Source organism: Macrobrachium rosenbergii, chromosome 40 (assembly GCF_040412425.1).
Source record: "Macrobrachium rosenbergii isolate ZJJX-2024 chromosome 40, ASM4041242v1, whole genome shotgun sequence".
NCBI classification, from domain to species: Eukaryota; Metazoa; Arthropoda; class Malacostraca; order Decapoda; family Palaemonidae; genus Macrobrachium; species Macrobrachium rosenbergii.
Window position 1 is genome coordinate 15,687,666 of NC_089780.1, and position 19,705 is coordinate 15,707,370.

At 36.6% G+C, this 19,705-nt stretch overlaps 1 protein-coding gene across 1 annotated transcript; it reads left to right on the forward strand.

Moving 5' to 3' along the window:
* The first annotated feature begins 6,849 nt into the window (after window positions 1-6,849).
* Window positions 6,850-18,142, forward strand: LOC136826163 (sodium-dependent nutrient amino acid transporter 1-like). The gene is made up of 7 exons (XM_067083197.1): window positions 6,850-7,110; window positions 12,636-12,894; window positions 13,741-13,975; window positions 14,193-14,466; window positions 14,967-15,479; window positions 15,900-16,134; window positions 16,583-18,142. Exons 1-7 carry the CDS (start codon window positions 7,105-7,107, stop codon window positions 16,810-16,812), a joined length of 1,752 nt encoding a protein of 583 aa, XP_066939298.1. The 5' UTR covers window positions 6,850-7,104; the 3' UTR covers window positions 16,813-18,142.
* Window positions 18,143-19,705: the final 1,563 nt, after the last annotated feature.

Consider the following 19,705-nt stretch of genomic DNA (forward strand, 5'->3'; position numbering starts at 1 on the left):
AGCAGAAAAGTATCTTTCTTTGTTACCCCTAACACCGATTTACGGATTAACGTAATCGTTTCCGGCTTAAATATGTCACAATAAGCTAGAGATCTGATGGCCTATTATATAAATACTCATATCCATAAACATAAAGTTAAGTAAAATGCTTACAACAAACATTTATCTGTCAAACGAATTTGGCAATATAAAGCAAATAGTCTATCATAGTCATCTAAAAATTTTCCACAGTTACAGATAGGCTAGGTTACTCTCTCCTTTTGATCTTCGGTATCGACTAAATTATTGATTTATTAAATTTAGATAACCCTCAATGCAATTATAGATGATCCACTGGAATTCACTCAATTCCAAGTCAGTCTCATTTTATAAAATGTTTTCATTGCATATCTCAAATTTAAAAGTGATTTTTAAGCTATAAAAATACACGAAGACAGCACACAACTAAAAAGAAAAATTCACATTCGATAAAATCTACAATAATCCATTATCCTAAACAGTATATAATATAAATCACGCATTTTCGATTGAGCCCATTACCGGGAAATCTGACAAGTACAGAGTAGGCTACTGGCCTATAGGTCAACAATGAACTAAATGTGTACAACACTAGCCTACCTTTGCAATCATTTAAAGGAAATGACCTAATACCTTGGCAATATTACCCGTGTTCATGGTCATGTTGCATTGGGATAATATTTCTTGAAGATCAGAATATCGATACGTTAATCATATCAGAATCACAAGCTAAAAATATAGTAGCCTACGAGTCTTCGCATGAAATGTAGAGCTACAAACACTGTAACTAGACCAGTTCCTAAAGAATTGTACAATTTCTCTATTAATTCAAAAGGTACTTACGGTTTCGGGTGAGTTCCATGGCATACTGGAAGTCTTGGCAATCACTGAGTTTCCATGCAATTCAATGTTAAATGCAAAACACTCGGGATAACCGACATTAATACACAAGAATTCAAGCACTTAAAGGGCATTTAACTTTACCACTATACCCTAATTCACTTTCTTCGCGGTTTTAACCTCACATGAGTTTCTTTACAGCAACTGACAAGGTGAATAACAAAATATAATCGTCCTTCAAGCGAATTGATACCAAAGGTGACAACTTGAAAATGTAAACAAACTTAGGTGGAAAATATTTTTGGAACCGCGGAACCCGAGACAGTTTCCCAAAAACTACGCCAGAATAGCATGGAATTCGAGATTATTTCCCTTTATTGCCGGGTAAAGGGGTGAGTTGGAATTTAGTTCCTGTTGTGGTTATTACTTGTTCGCAATATAAGCTTAAGAATGAACTCATAACAAAAAATTCCAATGCTACATTTCAATGCTTTATAGTGACTCGCTCCGTTGCATCGTGGAAACCACGTGAATTTTGTTTACACCTTGTGATATGCATAATGGCTATGTCCATTAATCTTGGCTGTTTTAGTTTGACTTTTAGTGAGTTCTCATATTATTGATGAAGAGGGGGAAGAGATAAATAACTTTTGTGTGAGTGGCAATGACCCCTCACAAACCCTTGGACGAAAAAGTGGAAAATATGGTGCATCATAAGCCTGTACTACTATTCTACAATAGTCGAAGTTCAGGCGCAAGTTATCCTTCTCTCTCTCTCTCTCTCTCTCTCTCTCTCTCTCTCTCTCTCTCTCTCTCTCTCTCTCTCTCTCTAAAACCTGGAGAGAGAATGATCCGCTGTCCGTTAAAATGTAGGCCTATACATAGTAATGAAAAAAAAAAAGGAGTGAGGCCCCCCGTACTACATAAATTTAACATAAAACTTCATCTTAGCACCTTATACATTTTCTCATTCTTATTCAGCAGATCCCTTGTTTCGCAAACTTTTCCCTGGACACAGCGGCATGATAAATTTCGGTTGACCATCGACAGCACACACCAGACTATTTCGCCTATCACTTTTCCTTTTAATAATCCTCCAAATTCATTATTCTGTCACATACTCTGCGGTTATCCTCTATTTATGCTCTCAAACCTTACATAATAGAAAATACAAGTTTTCAGCAAGAAAAGGAAAGCAGCGATCGCAAAGAAACCTGACTTAACTGAGTGTTATAGGCCTAATTGAGCCACCATTTCCACCAGCGCAAAAAAGAACGTGTCTAGCATAACTTTGGCACTACACCTACCTTCGGTCATCATAGATGACGCAAATAACTTGTATCAAAGGACGGAGAGGTGGCTTAAAAATATATGAAAAGGTGAGTTATTCTAACATTGCACTGCAGTCAGGGAAGTCCCGAGCAGTCACAATATTGATCAGAATTTGATTCGAGTGGCGCTTACTCGTGTTAGCCGGTTCTTGTCAGTTCTTTACATTGCAGACATGATTGCTCTATAGACAAAATATTTTTGACACTTACCGGTTGCACCGACTATTTGCTGAATGTCCCTAAGTGAAATCGAGGTCACCCTGAAGGTTGCATTATAAGGAATTTGTATTAGTAAAGTGTCTCGTCCAGTTTATACTTGTGCATGTTTGGGGTTAGTCTGGGATTTCACTGTCCGTGTTTCCATTCAACGCATTTTTTTTTTTTCATTTGCTAATGTGACGTTTGTTGTTTGTCTTCGCCATTCTTGTGGGTTAAGGGGATTTAAATGTACTTGTGCGTTAATGTTTCCTTAGACAATATACCACATTTGAGACATAATATGGTTCCGATTCCAAGATCTGGGTAACCTTCGCGCCAGCACATTTTACCGGGAATCCTGAACATCTTAGTTATAAAACCTGGGTGAACTTTCCGAATGCCAAGGTGGTTTCTTTTATGCATGAAAGAGCTACCAGGGTGGGATGATTTGTGGAAGACATTAATCTCTCTCTCTCTCTCTCTCTCTCTCTCTCTCTCTCTCTCTCTCTCTCTCTCTCTCTCTCTCTCTCTCTTCTGAGCAGAAGTAACGTCGATGATTCGATCCCATGTTGCCATTTGGGAGAGTTTCCTTTTCGATCCCGTGAGTAACAGTTACACCCCGCATATGTGTGGAAATAGTTACGAGTGTGAATGTGTTTGATAAATAAATAGATAGCCATAAGGATACACAATGTTATCCGTGATTCTTTGAAGTATAAACTCTCATGGAGCCTCAATATACGAAAAATGCAAACCTTCTGTGAAGGTGTATAAAGCGTCTAATGTTGTGGAAGCTTTCTGCAAAGTTGTCCATCCACAATTCAGCTCTTGAAATATAATTTTGATAGTGACTCTTGCGTCATTTTAGTTCTGGAGACATTTCTGGTTAAGGAATAGCCTAATGTTGGAGAATATATACAAATAAGTTGGCAAATTATCCTAGAAAGCAAGAAAGTTTTATGTATGTATATATATATATATGTATATGTATATATATATATATATATATATATATATAGGCAAATATTTATACAGACATACTATACATACATATACATATAGTATATATATATATATATATATATATATATATATATATATATATATATATATATATATATGCATACATACATACGTATGTATGCACATTCACACAACAAGAAATATGCACGGCATTACGTAACTCATGAGCTCGATCGATCCTCATTCACAGACTTACTTCTCAAAGTACAGAAAAACGTCTGGGGGTCAATGGGAGTCTAGTTACCTGCTTTACGTGATAGAGAGAGAGAAAAAAATGATCGCCACAATCATTCACGACAAAGTCATATCCGGGAGAGGTAATCGTTCCTGTTTTAGGTCAATTAAGGTCAATTTAGGTCAATTTACTAATTAGGTGGTTTGCGTAGCCTGGAATTAATGGGTGCTTTGTAAAATTGACTGATGCTTTCTGTTCGCGTCAGATCAAAGACTGCCGGCGGATGAAGTGTCGATGGATTGATTGATCTGTTAAAAGCCTTTGACTGTTTTATAAAGAAAAATGTTGGATAAAAATCTAATGTTCTCGTTGAACATTAAGTTTTGTGACCTATTTATTTAGCTGTTTATTTGACTATGAATACGCGCATAATACGTACACACAATCACATGCACACGTGGGTATATGTATGCTGTAATATACATATATATATAGATAGATAGATAGATAGATAGATATAAATGCATATATATGTATATAGATACATTTATAGATATATATAACTGTATATCTATAAATATAGATATGTATATATATACATATATATATATATATATAATATATATATATATATGTATATATATATATATATATATATATATATATATATATATATATATATATATATATATATATATATATATATATATATATCGAACGAGCGACGGCAGCTGTTCCGTTCCACCTCGGCATACTCCAGACATCTGCCTCGCCTCTAAAATCTTTTGAAAGCCCACGCTCCTGCCAACTGGGTTAGCCTACTCGGAGTATTTATAAACGATCCTGTTCTACTTTCTATCTTCTCCCGAAGTCCGACGACTTAAATAAATATCGAAATGCGTCGCCTTTTTTATATATATAGATTTTTTTAGTTTTGCAATAATCCTGGACTATAACTTATAGACGACTTTCGTTGATCCGATTTTGGTTTCAGGGAACGTTTAAGATCGCTAAGCTGAAACTATTCACTTTGCGTTTTACTAGTTTGTTTATATTTTTCTCTGTTTATCTAACTATTCATTTATTTTCTTTTTCTTCTTTTCTAGTGGTTAATCTCTTCTTTCTGAATTATATCTTCAGTGGTTTCTTTCATCTGAACGCCATATACTTAGGAAGCCTGAATTCCAAGGCACTGGCCCCTGTTCGTTTGGTCCATATGAATAGGGGTTTATCTTCCCAATAATAATAATAATAATAATAATAATAATAATAATAATAATAATAATAATAATAATAATAATAATAATAATAAATCCCGGAGCACGAAAGCATCTGTGTTTATTTCCAGCTGAATTTTAGCATTTGAACAACTTGCCTTAACTTGGATAAAACTGAGAAGTTCTCCGGGTATAAGGGGGAGACAGGGACACCGGGTAAAACCGGGGGCGGGGGCAGGAGAGAGAGAGAGAGAGAGAGAGAGAGAGAGAGAGAGAGAGAGAAAGTCCTAAAGTTGATCGTGAAAAGAGCAGACTAGAAAATAAACGAGATATGTTCAATTACATTATTACTTGTTTAGCACTTTTTTTATTTATTATGTTTTATTGATTAATTTGTTTATTTTTGCCGAAGGACCTTGAGGTGCCATTAACCAGTTCCCATAAATAGGCGACCAATATATTTATCTCACGTGTTTAATCGTCCGCACGGTATTGGGGAAAGAAAAGCAGAACACTTATTTACGTTTCGTTCAGAAATAACTGTGGTCCCTCGCATTCCTCTGCTAAAGAAAGAGGTTTATTCACGTCAAAAACAGTACAAAACGGCGTGAATTACTATTATCAGTATTATCCAGGAGATGAACCCTATCCATATGGAACAAGCCCACCAAAGGGGCCACTGACTTAAAATTCAAGCTTCCAGAGAATAAGTTCATTCTTAAGGAGTAACAGAAGTTAATGGGAAGTACCGAAGGAGGAGATGAATTCTTAGAAAAACAGGTAGATTAACTAATAAATAAATAAATAAAAATGTATGTAGACTGTTAAAATACAAGTCGAATCGCATTAGGCCGAAGGAAGGATAAGTGAACGAAAATAAAAAAGCAAAGAAAAATTCATGATCCCTTCTTTGCATGTACGCTGAATTCAATATTGGGCCACAGAAACATTTGGGATTCTAAATTTCCTTTACATAAAAATGATATTGTTTCTTATGTTCTTTTACATAGCTTAGTTCAAGTCATGCAAGTGACTTAAGTGCATTCTACATGTCTAAAGTAATATAGGTAGTTTTTCTGTAATCTATGTTTTAATTATTTAAAGTTCAAAGCATAAATCAGAGAACAGAGACAGAAGGAAAGTTTTTGGACCTTAAGAGACAAGAGCTGGAATCGAGCGTCGTTGCATCAATAATCCACACTGAAGAAAAAACTTGCATTGCAGTTCTCTACGTGTAGTTCAGATCAATACGTCATCGTTACTATTTTGTTGTAAAGCAGTACAGTGTGAACATAATATCATATGAGAATAGATTAAAGAGATTGAAATGTACAATACTTTTTGAGAATATTGACAGTTAGTAGATTGGGCCTTACTAACTTTTTTGTGTGTTTTTGGGAAGACAAAATTTCAGACTTTATTGATTAAAAACACGCACGGAACTGTAACATAGTGTATACACATACACACATACACTTATATACAATATAATATATAATAAATATTTAAATATTGTATATATATATATATATATATATATATATATATATATATATATATATATATATATATATATATATATATATATCATGAGCTTATGGGAAATCTAAAGCACTGAACCCCTACCTGAACGATCAACCCCTTTAACCTCGTGAGGACAACGAAGTAAAGTGTACCATTTATGTTGATCGCTGTCATCAACTATGGACATTGATAAATTAAGCAAATTGACGTAATATGTCTCCTGGGATACAGGTAAGGTCGCCGAGCACAAGAAAGGATCGATAGGCTCCAGCCGATCCTCGCGGTGGGCCGCCAGTCTGATGCAACACGCGGAGACGTTTGCGTAGACTAATGGAGAGAAAAGTACTTTAGACTCAACGAAAGCTCCTTAAGATATCCTTATTTCTGTGAGGGTGGGATGAGGAGTAAGAGTGGGGGGGATTTGTTATTATCGGGGTCCCGTGAGGTCAAGGAGATTAACGAAATCCCTTCAGTTAGTAGGACTTTTCCCCTCCTTTTTGAGTTCGACGCTTGACGCATGCTCAGTAGCGAACTCATCCCCCTCGAGGTCTCCGCGAACTTCGGCGCGAGATTTCAGTCGTCGACCGGCCGGCTTTCGCTGGATACGTGCCTGCTCGATACTGGTGGGAGTTTTAGGCGCCACCCGCCGGACGAACCAAAAGAAGTGTCTGCCTCCATAAGACTTCAATCTCTCTTCTTCTCGTCTTTTCGAATAAGTTCTCCGGGTCTCCGAGATTCATATTCAAGTTGAATTCTTTCGAAGGGCTAGTACTATACGATGGAGGTGAGTTTGCTAGATTTAAAACTCCTTTTACAATTGTCTTTAATATCTGGGACATATAATAGCAACGTGTTATGTTCAACTTCGAAAGAAATAAGAAAATCAAAGGAAAATCATTCATAAACTGAATTCCATCCGGTCTCAAGGAATATTTGTGAACAAGATCCAGCAACGGTACAAATCAGACTGCTCACATAGCGATCAGCTGGGCTTTAACTCTCTCTCTCTCTCTCTCTCTCTCTAAATTCATAACCGAGCAAAGAGAACTTCATCTATCCTTATCTAGAGCAGATTACGCTTAATGTGACCACTTGATGTGCATTACCTCGTGCAATATTTGCCAAAATCTCGGGAAAATTATTTTTGATAAGTGTTCTGAGTAATACGGTTCCTAAATGGGGAGCAGATATTAAGACCAAAAAATAAAAGAATTCATCTATTGCACAGGAAATTGACATAAGTAATGAGTAAAGTTTTTTTTAATCATTTTTAGAATAATCTCCGCAGTATCAAGTACAGAACACTTAAAAAAATATTAATCGTTTAAGTATCTGTATATATTATCTCAACGATACTGCGCAGATGCGGAAACATTCTTGCATATATCACTTAAAACCGGCCTACTCAGTTATTCCGACTGCAATTTAGCGCACGTGTGGTAACCAGACGTAGTCCCGAGGAGCGCAAAGGAGCCGATAATGTTAATGGGATTTTAACCGTAGGATGAATTTTAAGGATAAAATACAAAGGCACTAAGATAATGCGCCGTAGGATTAGGTGAGATAAACGCCAGGAATGTTCTTAGAGAAACTATAAGCTTTCCAGATTCCTAACGGAAGCTGATATTATTATTATTATTATTATTATTATTATTATTATTATTATTATTATTATTATTATTCAGAAGATAAACCCCTATACATGTAGAACAAGCCTAAAGGGGCCAGTCACTTGAAATTCAAGCCTCCAAAGAATATGGTGTACATTTGAAAGAAGTGACAGAAGGTAATAGGCAATATAGAAAGAGATCAATTATTAGAAAAAATAAATCAATATATTAATAAATAAAAGGATAGAAATATAAGTGAATCAGTAAAGTGATAATCCAGACTTATTTATTGGACTCATGGAAAGTCAAATACCATGACCTTTCCTGACCTACGCCAAAGATTAACTCCCCCCCGCCCGGGGGCCTCCAACCCCCCTGATACAGTATAAGTAAATAAGTATAAGTGCAGTATAAGTAAATAAAGTAAGTATAAGTAACCTGTTCGGATAGAAATTTTAAATCTATTTCATTCTGTCTTCAAACTGGATGTCAAAGGGTATGTTTATCAATATCCCAAGATTTACATTCAAGAAAAGGGTCGTATTTTACCCTAATTACAGTTAATGGTACATTTAGATTAGATAATCTTGATTTCATACTTTTCTAGATTTAAAATACTTGCTTTGTCGGCTGGGTAATGTTAATGAAACGTTCATGAATGTAAGCAACTTCTTAAAACGCTCACTTGCTACATTCCGAAAACCATTCAAGGTCGCGCAGCTATGGAAACGTGGCCTGGTTTACTCGCTTCTGTGACCTTGTGAATGCAACTTATTCATTTGACACTTTTTCGTCGATGGGAGAACGCTCTAATGAATACCCTTTGAAGGACAATTTCCCCGTAAATAATTTCAACATTATCGGTTAACTCTTGGAGTGGTGATCGCCTATTACGACCTTGGACGAAACCAAGGTCTAAAGAAATACTGTATTCTTTGGACCTTGTGTGAAACGATTGTCTAATGCACCCTGAAATCTACGATAGTTTGGCCTCCTTTCGATTCATAGTTTGTGCATGTAATTGTGTAGGAAAACTGAAAATTCTGTCTGCTGCAAATGAATGAAAATTTTCCGGTTATTTTTCTCTTACCTCCATTATTTATTTATTTACTCTTTTGTCTCGTTTATAGTACTTAGTTTACAGCTTAACACCCTCTTTGGTGGCGTATAGGGTGAGCATTCTTCCTCTGCAGTTACAGAAAGTGTATTCCCTCGCCTCCTGCCAGATTCACAAATTCGTGTCCACATACAGCCAAGTTACAGGGCGTTGCGTTGATGCTTTTGCTCTTTGAAGGGGGGGGATAACTAAATAATTTCTGAAGCTTGTAACAAACTTTAGGGATCTGGTGAATCCCTAGGCCCATCGTGTATGAGTGTATACATGTTACAGTAAGACTGTGAAACCAGAGATTTCACGAAGTCCCTGAATTCACCAATTCACTTATGGACATTTGATCCCCGAGGGGCAAGTACTAAACACGGCGAAACACATTTGATCTCCGAGAGCTAGTACTAAACACGGCGAAACAGTGTAGATGAATCACTGTTTCGCCGTGTTTAGTACTGGCCCCTCGAGAATCAAATGCCCCAAAGTGAATTGGTGATTTCACGAATTCCCTGGTTTCACAGTCTTACTGTAACATATCGAATGATCCAAATTCTCTCTCTCTCTCTCTCTCTTAGTTTGTTGCTCCCTTGACCTGACTGTGACCTTGGTTTTAAAATTGTAAATGATTTCCATGGTTACCTCGACTAGATCACGTAAACAGTCCTTGAAGATTGTTTTTGTCACCTCTCTGAGTCAGTCACAGAAAACACTCGTACTAAGACACTGCAGAAAATGTTGTGGCTTTGGACTGCCTACTTTGGAAAAGTGCACGGACTGCCTAAGGTTTTTCTTTTCTTCTTCTTCTCTCCTTTTCCAACAGTGAGACTGGCTTTATCCTGTCTCTTCCAAGTAGCTACAGTATTTGACGCTTAAATCCATATGTTATACTAACTGTTTGGAACTCGGTACCTATCAAGCACTTGAATTTCCTATCTTAGTCATGATTATTATTATTATTATTATTATTATTATTATTATTATTATTATTGACAGTAATAGTAGTTGCAGTAGTGTTATTAATCTACATTTCTTTTCATAAAATACAAGTCGTTTTCTCCTCTGGCAAACTTGTATAAAACTATAAACCAGAAAATAACAGAGCAAAAGGGAGAGAGAGAGAGAGAGAGAGAGAGAGAGAGAGAGAGAGAGAGAGAGAGAGAGAGAGAGAGAGAGAGAGAGTAGAAGCACAGTCAAGAGAAGATTTCATCAATAAATTGGCGAAGAACGGCCGTCACAGGTTCGTAGAAATGATGATGACAGTGACCTTTTCTTACTGCGATGCAATTTTGCTATATTGACAACTCGATCAGTTCTTCGTCAAAAGAGGTTCTGTCTTATTTACCTCAGAGCAAGCATATGAAGCGTCGATTTATCTTGGTTAATTATTTAACCAAGATAAATCGATGCTTCATAATATGCTTCTTTGAGGTAAATAAAACAGTGCCTCTTTTGGCGAAGAACTGATCGCTAGTTGTCAATACAGCAAAATTATATATATATATATATATATATATATATATATATATATATATATATATATATATATATATATATGTGTGTGTGTGTGTGTGTGTGTGTGTGTGTGTGTGTGTGTGTGTATGGCCAGTCTGTAAATAAGTGCAGAGTAATTTACGAGGAAAGTACAAGAATTAAAATAATAAAGTTAAGAACATGATATGGATTTGTGCCCCGTACTTGAATCTAAAATTAATCCTTTCAAGTCTCTGGTTTCTGATATAGATTTCAAATTTTTGTTTACAATTGGATAAATGAGTAATCTTCAGTGTCAAGGGAACAGTGATTTTTCAACTTTTGGCCGACTGGCTTTCATCAGATATTTACATTTAATTAATTCATTTAATTAATTTATTTTATTAGCTTTCCCAAAAAACTTTTTTTTTACAATTTGGCATAATACCACTCGACGCCAACATTATATATAATGAGATTTAATTTTAATGCAGTCACTGATGCATATGACTTACGTTGTTTAATTAATATCAGCGTAGAATCATTTCTGAGGGTTTTAAATTGACCCGTGATCTTGAAACTCAGGGTTAAAATTTCTGGCGGGGCATATTCACCAGTCTACCAGGTGGATACCATTTCATCTGATTCGGAGAGCGATGAACCCATGAATCTACTCATTAAGAAAAATGTCAACGTAAAGAACAATTAGGGTAAATATTCAGCAACCCAAATTAACCTACACTCCAACTTTCTTTGGAGAAAAACGAATTTCTGAAAGATGAGAATCTGACTTGTAAATGTATCTGTAACTGGAGAAATACCGTCAAAAATATTCTGGAAAATCATCACTAGCTCTCAAGGTATACCTGCCTACCAAGTTTCATCTAAATCAGAGGCCAATAAAAAATATTGACTTCTAATTAACTTGTGACCTTAAAAAATAAGTCAAGGTAAAAAAAAATTATGGGGAAAATGCTTACTTTTGCTCAGAGTTCCTACTACTCAAATGTCGTCAAAATAAGAGAATAATTGAAGGTTGACCTTTAAAAAGATTCAGTGTTGAATTCTGGAAACTGGGTGCCTCTATGTCATAGCTGCGTCAGCCTAAAGGTCGTAGTTTTTTTTTTTTACAATTAAATTGACCTCTGACCTTGATAATCGTAACAAGGTAAAAAATATTAAGGGAATAATCTTAATCAGTAAGGTGTCTACCTATCTAGTTCCAATAATAGTGAGAAAAAAAGACTTAATAATAATAATAATAATAATAATAATAATAATAATAATAATAATAATAATAATAACGCTTTATAAAATAGTTTAATAATAATAATAATAATACTTATGAAAACACTTCAGAATTGCCAGCCATTTCACAGCAACAGAAACTGAACAAATCAATCCTTTCACTAAGTAAATAGATGAATAACTACCTCTAACGAATTGACTGTCATTTAACAACGACGAATATCTTCGTGGAAACCCAGCTGCAGTTCCTTTGTTCAAAAAGCTTTTGAATAAAGAATGCACTCGTTTCTCTCGCTAAATATCTTTGACGTCAAGAAATGATCGATATCGACTCGCCCCTCACCAGATGCCAAACATTCTCAGATTTTCAAATACTCTTTGAATAACCGTTTTTTTTTATATCTCTGTTGTGTTTTACTTTACACCTTTTCCTGTTTACTTAATATAACTTTCTAATGTACTGTGGAGTTAGGTCTATCTCGTCTTTCTTTTCCTGTTTACGTACTTAATATAACTTTCTAATGTACTGTGGAGTTAGGTCTATCTCGTCTTATACGTTCAGATAAGCTAACAGTTTTTTTAAGAATGGAATAGAATAGAGCCAGCTGACGGGCTGAGAATGACAAGGGAACGTGACGTAAAAGGGAAGAAAATGGGGAAAATGAAGTAAGAAAAGTAAAGAATGGGAAGAGACCGAATCACTCCCTCTCCTGACAGCAAAGACCACAGTGTCCGTGCCTTGAGAAACCTTTTCATTGTAACGTGCATCCCATGGCGCTCACAGTTCCCCAAACAGCTAATGAACTGTTTTCTTCTTCTTTCAGGCTGGATAGATTTCCCATACAGCTAAACATTTCCCTCTTCTTCTTCCAGGCGGGAAAGATGGATCCCCGTGGCCAGTGGGCGAACCCTCTCGAGTTCCTCCTCTCCTGCGTGGCAATGTCCGTCGGTCTAGGAAACATTTGGAGGTTTCCCTTCGTCGCCCTAGACAACGGAGGCGGGGCCTTCCTTATCCCATATATCCTGGTGTTGTTGTTCATAGGCAAACCTCTCTATTACATGGAGCTCTGTCTCGGACAGTTTTCATCTATCGGCTCTGTTAAGGTCTGGGAGCTTTCGCCGGCGTTCCGAGGTGAGTGTCAGGAAGATTTCTTCTGGAGTTGTTGGTCTGAGAGAGAGAGAGAGAGAGTATAAAATATAACTTGGTCTAATTGCCTTAGTTAAAAAATAAAAAGAGGTAAAGAAATCTATATGTAATTCACTTTGCACTAGAAATCTTGAAGAAAATCTGTAGCTATTACCAAACGAATACTTGTTCTTATCATGGGAAATGACATATCAAAAGTTATTTCAAAACAATACAAATATACTCTCAAAAGTAAAGGAAAGTACATGCTGCCCTTAGACTAAGTGAACAGATACAAACTTGAATTTCGCAAATACTAGATAACATAAACATTCTAAGACTGAAACAAACTGTACAAACCCCTGTCAAGAAGTTACTTCACTGACATTTCAGCTGAGGTCTATTTGCAATATAGATGTCGATATTACAAAATCACACGAAACTGATTTACGAGTACCATGAACTGCCAAGCATTGAAGGTCGCGTTTGAGAATCAATTGTAAAGCTAATCGAGCGTGAAATAATATTATGGAAATTCAAGAATCATCATCCAGTTATCGAAAGCGGTCTGGTTAACTTGCCTCAATAGTACTTCTGCGTTCGGGAGTTGCAGATACGTGGCTCTTGTCTTGACGAAGTCGAGTCTTTGTAGAAAATTCGACTCTATTTGATTTCTATGAAGATTTAAGTCTACTTTGGGCGCTCTGAAATGGACTTATCCTTGACTGCTGACAGTTTAAAAGCAATTTACCATTTTCAGTAACAAAGTATATTTGAGTTACTTTATTCTGGTCACCGAATCAAGTTGGAAATAAGGTTGTGTTCAGTAATCATCTGCTCTCTCTCTCGCAGGTGTGGGATACGGCCAGGCCATCGCCGTATTTGCAATCACAACCTACTACGTTTCTCTCATGGGCCTGTTTGTCTACTACATGTTTGCCTCGTTCAGTTCAGTTCTTCCCTGGGATGTTTGTGGCAACTGGTCTTCTGTAACGTGCGTTGATTCAAAAACCAACGTCACTTTCATGGAAGAAAATTTGGGCATAAATGCTTCAGATCTCACTTCTTCCACGGAAGAGTATTTTACGTGAGTATGAGGCTATTGTTCTGCTGTGCTGTAAGGTTATATATTTATGAAACCATTAATTTGAAGTCATCAATATCATATAAAACGTTTTTGTAGGGAACAATCCATGTCGTATGACTGATACAAGCTGATTTTTAATGTACCAAGGTACCGTGTCATCAAATTACCTTAAAATATTCCGGAATCCTTATCATCCATCTGTGTTGTTTCCCAACAGGAGAGTCGTTTTAAACAGCGATCCATTTGGCTTGGACAACGGCATAGGCCTACCGAGCTGGAAACTCACCTTGTGCCTCTTTCTCTCCTGGGTGATCATCTTCGTGGTTCTGAGCAAAGGAATCCAGAGCTCTGGGAAAGCTGCCTACTTCACAGCTCTCTTCCCGTACATCGTTATTTTCGTCATGCTGATACGCGGAGCAACGCTCCCGGGGGCGAGCAAGGGGATTATGTACTTCATCACTCCGAGATGGGAGAAGTTGCTGGAACCACACGTTAGTTTGCTTCAGTTCGTTTGAATCAAGATCAGAATAGTAATGATGGTACATTCTAAACGTTCATGACTTTTCACTATCACATCACTAAAAGGAGTTAAAAACGCGCTCATTTCTCAAAATGTTTGTTAGTTTGATATTTTCCCTCATGATCGCACAGATAGGATAAGAAATTGATAGGAAAGTATAAAATTTAGGTTGATTCCAGCGCCTGAGTAGATTATATTTTTTTCGCCCTAAATGTTCATAAAAGAATCATTGAATGAATAAGATTTCTGTCATATGTTACTGTTTACTTATTGCGTATATTTATGTTAATTACCTTTTAGGTTTATTCCAAGTAAATATTTGCTCATTTCAAATCATAAAAAATAGCAAAATAAGATTTCAGGCTTGGATTCTCGTGCAAAAGAAATTTTGAATGGTATACCATTTAGATTCTATTTAGTGAAGAATTCCACAAGGAGAATTAAGTACAATTTGTTCTTTACCTACAACAGGTATGGTACTCTGCAGTGGATCAGTCATTCTACAGCCTGACAGTTGGTTTCGGCACCATCATCATGTTTTCATCCTTCAACGCTTTCAGCCATAACGTTTACCGCGATGCTACCATCATATCCATCACGGATACAATCACATCCTTCTTGGCTGGCCTGACAACATTCGCCATGTTGGGACACTTAGCCGACATCCTTGGCGTTGAAGTCAAAGATGTCCTAAAGGGCGGAGGAACCTCGCTAGCCTTCGTCAGTTACCCAGACGTCCTGTCGAGAATCAAGATCGCACCTCAGTTCTTCTCCGTACTCTTCTTCTTCATGTTGTTTACTCTAGGACTTGGGAGCTCGTCCGCTCTCATGGGATGCATCGTCACGATAATAACAGATGACTTTCCAAGATTCAGGAGGTGGATTGTGACTTTGGTGGTCTGCTGTCTCGGGTTTTTGGTTGGTCTTGTTTATGTGACCCCTCAGGGACAATATGTCCTTACCTTGGTCGACCATTATGGAGGGGTGAGTAATTAAGATCCATCGTCCCTCTTAATAAACTTCTGTGAGAAATGATAGGTTTTTCATCTACAGATCTCTTTAATACGCAGTGAAATAGCATGGACAATATTTAGTACAGAAAATCTTTAACTAGAACTTTATAATAATATTGCAAGTTGTGTGGGCACTCTATAGTTTGTAGCAACTTTAACTGAAATGTTAAGTATTTTCAGGAGTTTGGCCGTGTTGATAACTTCTAAGAATTCTGTGATTCAGGAAACAGTTTATAGTTGTGTAAACTTCCAAAAACTAGCAAAAGAAACTGTATTTTTTTTATAATGCAGCAAACGACAAATTCTTAAGAACTCCATTCCCCAGTTGTCAAACAACAGTGATAGTAATTTCTCGAAAATTATATAAACTCTTCTTCTTCCTCTTTTCCAGAGCTTCATCCTCATCATAATGGTCATTTTGGAGGTCATCGCTGTTCACTGGGTCTACGGCGTCAATAACTTCTGTAGGGACATCGAATTCATGTTGAACAGAAAGACTGGAGTCTACTGGAAATTCTGCTGGGCTCTCCTGATTCCAGTAGTGCTGACCCTGATTTTCGTATACAACCAGATCATCTCTGGACCTCTAAAAGCTGGGTCGTATGTGTTTGGACCTGTTGCAAACGGTGAGATTTTGATTGATTTTGAATTACTGAAGGCCACTTTAGGGATAAAATTCATATAAAATTCTTAGTTAGAAAACTGACTAATGGTTTAATTGGCGGCCATTGAATCAAATGGAAGAAGGCCTACTAACAACTCAAAAAGGACTGTTTGGTCTAATGGCTCTTGATTAAAGAACTGAAGTTTTTCCCAAATTAAAAATGTATGTGCCATTTAGTGCAGAGAACAGCCATTTTGGGAATTTTAAGAATTTTGGAAATAATCATAATTAGCAATCAAGGAGACAGCATAGAGGGTCTTTCAAGGATAGAAATGGAATAAAACCATAACAATTATGGAACTCAAGATTATTGGCAACTCCAGGAGCTCAAGAATTTTTTCAAAAAACTTTTGGTCTAATAATAACAATTTTATGTTTTCATTACATTAACTATTCACCTTTATCTGCAGCTTGTGGTATCAGTATCGCCGTCGTAGCCTGCCTCATGGTGCCCATCTTCCTCGTCGTGGAAATCGTCTACAGAAGGAGGAACTCTAGCTCAACCCTGTGGGAGGCCGTGAAGGACTCCTTTGCCTCCACCACAGAATGGTGTCCGAAAGACGCCGCCATCCGACAGGAATATAGACAAGTTCTGTCGTCGGACCCACTCATCCTAGAATGTCATGAAGTTGGACATTAGAAGAAACAGTAAATTTCTATCCCGCAGTGGTAGAATTTGTTATGAAAAGTTATCACGTAGCGTGCGTTTGAATTTATGTCGTTGTCGGAGAGCCCGGTTACAATTTCTAAAGAAGGCGAGTCATCTGTCAGTGTCGTTAAATCAGCTATATTACGCTGGTCGAGAATGGCTATGAGTCGTCGACAATGGAGAATAAGTTTCAATCAAGGGAGTAATCATCACTAAGACAGATTTTATGAACACGCATAAAGACTGAGTCCAAATACTGCGAGCTCAGCTCGACGGCCAGAGAAGCCTCGGAAAAATGATAGAATAACGACAGACATTGGAGGCGTATATTATAAAACTTATAGCCTGTAGAACACGTAACAAATCTTTGACAGAATCCGCGCAAAACATTTAGAGGAATTATTACTGTACCTCATCTTTGAATATTTTGAGGTCAATAGAAATATGCCTTTAGTATTCATCAAAACAAGGGTCTGTAGTGGCTCTCAAATAGCCAAGTGGGTCTGCCCCATTTTCCCCTCTTTTATTGTGCTGCATTTTCTTTTTTCTCCTCCAGGTTTGATAATAAGGCATCTGACTCCTGTCTAACCCACCCATGAACAAATCCTCTTTACATTAGATATTCATTAGACATCAAACTGTCAATCTGTTTTGAGTCAGAACTTAGGGATCACGTTAAACCATACTTTGGCACTTTAATCTTGTACGGTAATGGATTTTCAACGTTTGTTTCTCGCAAAAGTGTATAATGTCCCCCCTCACTGCGGAGACATTCTAAAATAATGCTTCTAGACTCATCAACCGTTGCTAATGGTACTGCTCAGAAATTCAACGGCCTTTAAGCAACACTTGTTCGGCGCTGAGTTATACTGCTGTGTATGAAAACCAGTGCAGAACTGCCTCGTATTTTTACGTTACTTTTACGCCCATAAACACATTCCTTTGACGAGAGGTACATGAGCATTGAAAGCAAAGATAGGTCTATAGTTGGACCATCAACAATCGTATTGCCTTTATAACGCAGGAAAGTTACGCTGAAATAATAGTAGCATAATTACCGTGAAATCCGCTGTAAGGGGTTAATTGTAATACTTCTTGAACATAATTATATCTTTCAACTGTGCCTGACGTTTTTGTTCGTTTGTTGTCGTGCTTTTACTCTTGTAAATATCAAGTTGCGTGATGTTAGACGCCGTTTGAAAACACAGCTCTATTTTGTAGTAAAACAATGCTATTTGTGCAAATGTTGCTGTATTAATAAACTAAGCTTTTATGCCGTGAATTCAATGTTTATTTTTGTAATAAAAGTTTTTCTGAAAAATAATTGTTTTATTTGTTGATTTTTTTTTTTGCAATATCTCACTCTCACATATGAAATCTGAATGAAGGTATGTTGCTTAAGTTACACAAATTTTCACAAAAGTTCAAAGAGTATAATAGATAGATAATTTGGTTAAAATTATGAATTTAGAAATAGTGAAATATTTCAACTTTACAAGTCTGAAGATTTTAACGCCATATATATATATATATATATATATATATATATATATATATATATATATATATATATATATATATATATATATATATATATGTGTGTGTGTGTATATGCAAGTATTACACGAAATTAGTTATACTAAAAGTGACTCCATGCAAAAGATGTGCTATTTTTGCACTTAAACATAGCTGAATATAATCTGCAAAACAGAATGAAAACAACACGTTGAACAGTAAATTCTCTGGTAATTAAGGAATTCATTAAAAATTTGTATAGTCTAGATCAATTTCGATAATCCTTGTGAATCTAGGCTGCAAAACATCAGGGAGTCTTCTTCCTCTCGGTATTACTATAAGTGGGTCGATGCAGTTGACTCATACCTGTTGCTGCTTCTCCGATTTTCTTCATTTTCCTCCATCTTATCAATAATTGTATTCCTCACCATTTTATAATGTTCTCGTTTAATTCTAAGCGAGAGAGCGGAGGTAGTCGAGTGGATGCACTTGTGCTCCTCACACCGTAACGAACCTAATCTATCGTTTTCTTTGTAACTTCTTTTACTGTGTATGGAAAAAACCATTAGTCGAAAATACGAGTGTCAGTGATATTGCACTGTGACTAACAGAAGGTGAAACGCTGTTTTGTCCCACTTCCCGCGTCAGTTAAAAGGTAAGATAAGGATTCGAACTGTGATGCGTGGTATCATTGAAAATGGGTTTTCTAGGACGGAATCGGTGACGATAACGTTGGGAGAATTTAAGTGATACTACATTGTTCTGATGAAACCCATTCATCAGTGAATGAATATAACGAAATGCAAAATGTTTTGAGGGATGAAACTGGGATCTTGAATAGAGGGGTTGTTGAACGACGTTAAAAAATTGCAGCACTTCAGAGTACGAGGGATGAGACAAGTGATGACAGAGAATTTTCCCCGGGTCGTTGACTTCAAGAGTGATAATCTCACGAAGAAGGTGGAGCTGATAGAAAGTGCAGTGAATAATATGACTGCATCTGAAGAAAACTTATGCGTACAAAGTCGAGGAAAAGAAGGTACAACTAATAAGATCTATAAAGGCTCCAGATTGCTAATTTCCTTTAAGATATTCTTTGATATGTTCTATCTCTAGAGGTAATGTTATTAACGTTTTGCTGATACAGACAGCAGAGATGATGCAACGATCAGGACACGAAGCACAATAACAGACATTTACAAAAAACTGTCTGGAAAGTGAAATCAAAATTATTGATTTGTAATCTTTGTAGTGAGGGAGATAGCGCGGCTGATATATTGGTTGACAAAACTGTTCTTTACAGTCAACCCACGATGCAACGAAGAAGATAAGCTAATTATTGCAGAAACCCCTTATCATTCTCAAAAGT

Bases quoted from the DNA above. Each gene is read 5' to 3' on its own strand.
- LOC136826163 (XM_067083197.1), top strand. The intron at 12,895-13,740 runs GTGAGTGTCAGG...TCTCTCTCGCAG, and splicing joins GCTTTCGCCGGCGTTCCGAG to GTGTGGGATACGGCCAGGCC. The intron at 13,976-14,192 runs GTGAGTATGAGG...GTTTCCCAACAG, and splicing joins TCCACGGAAGAGTATTTTAC to GAGAGTCGTTTTAAACAGCG.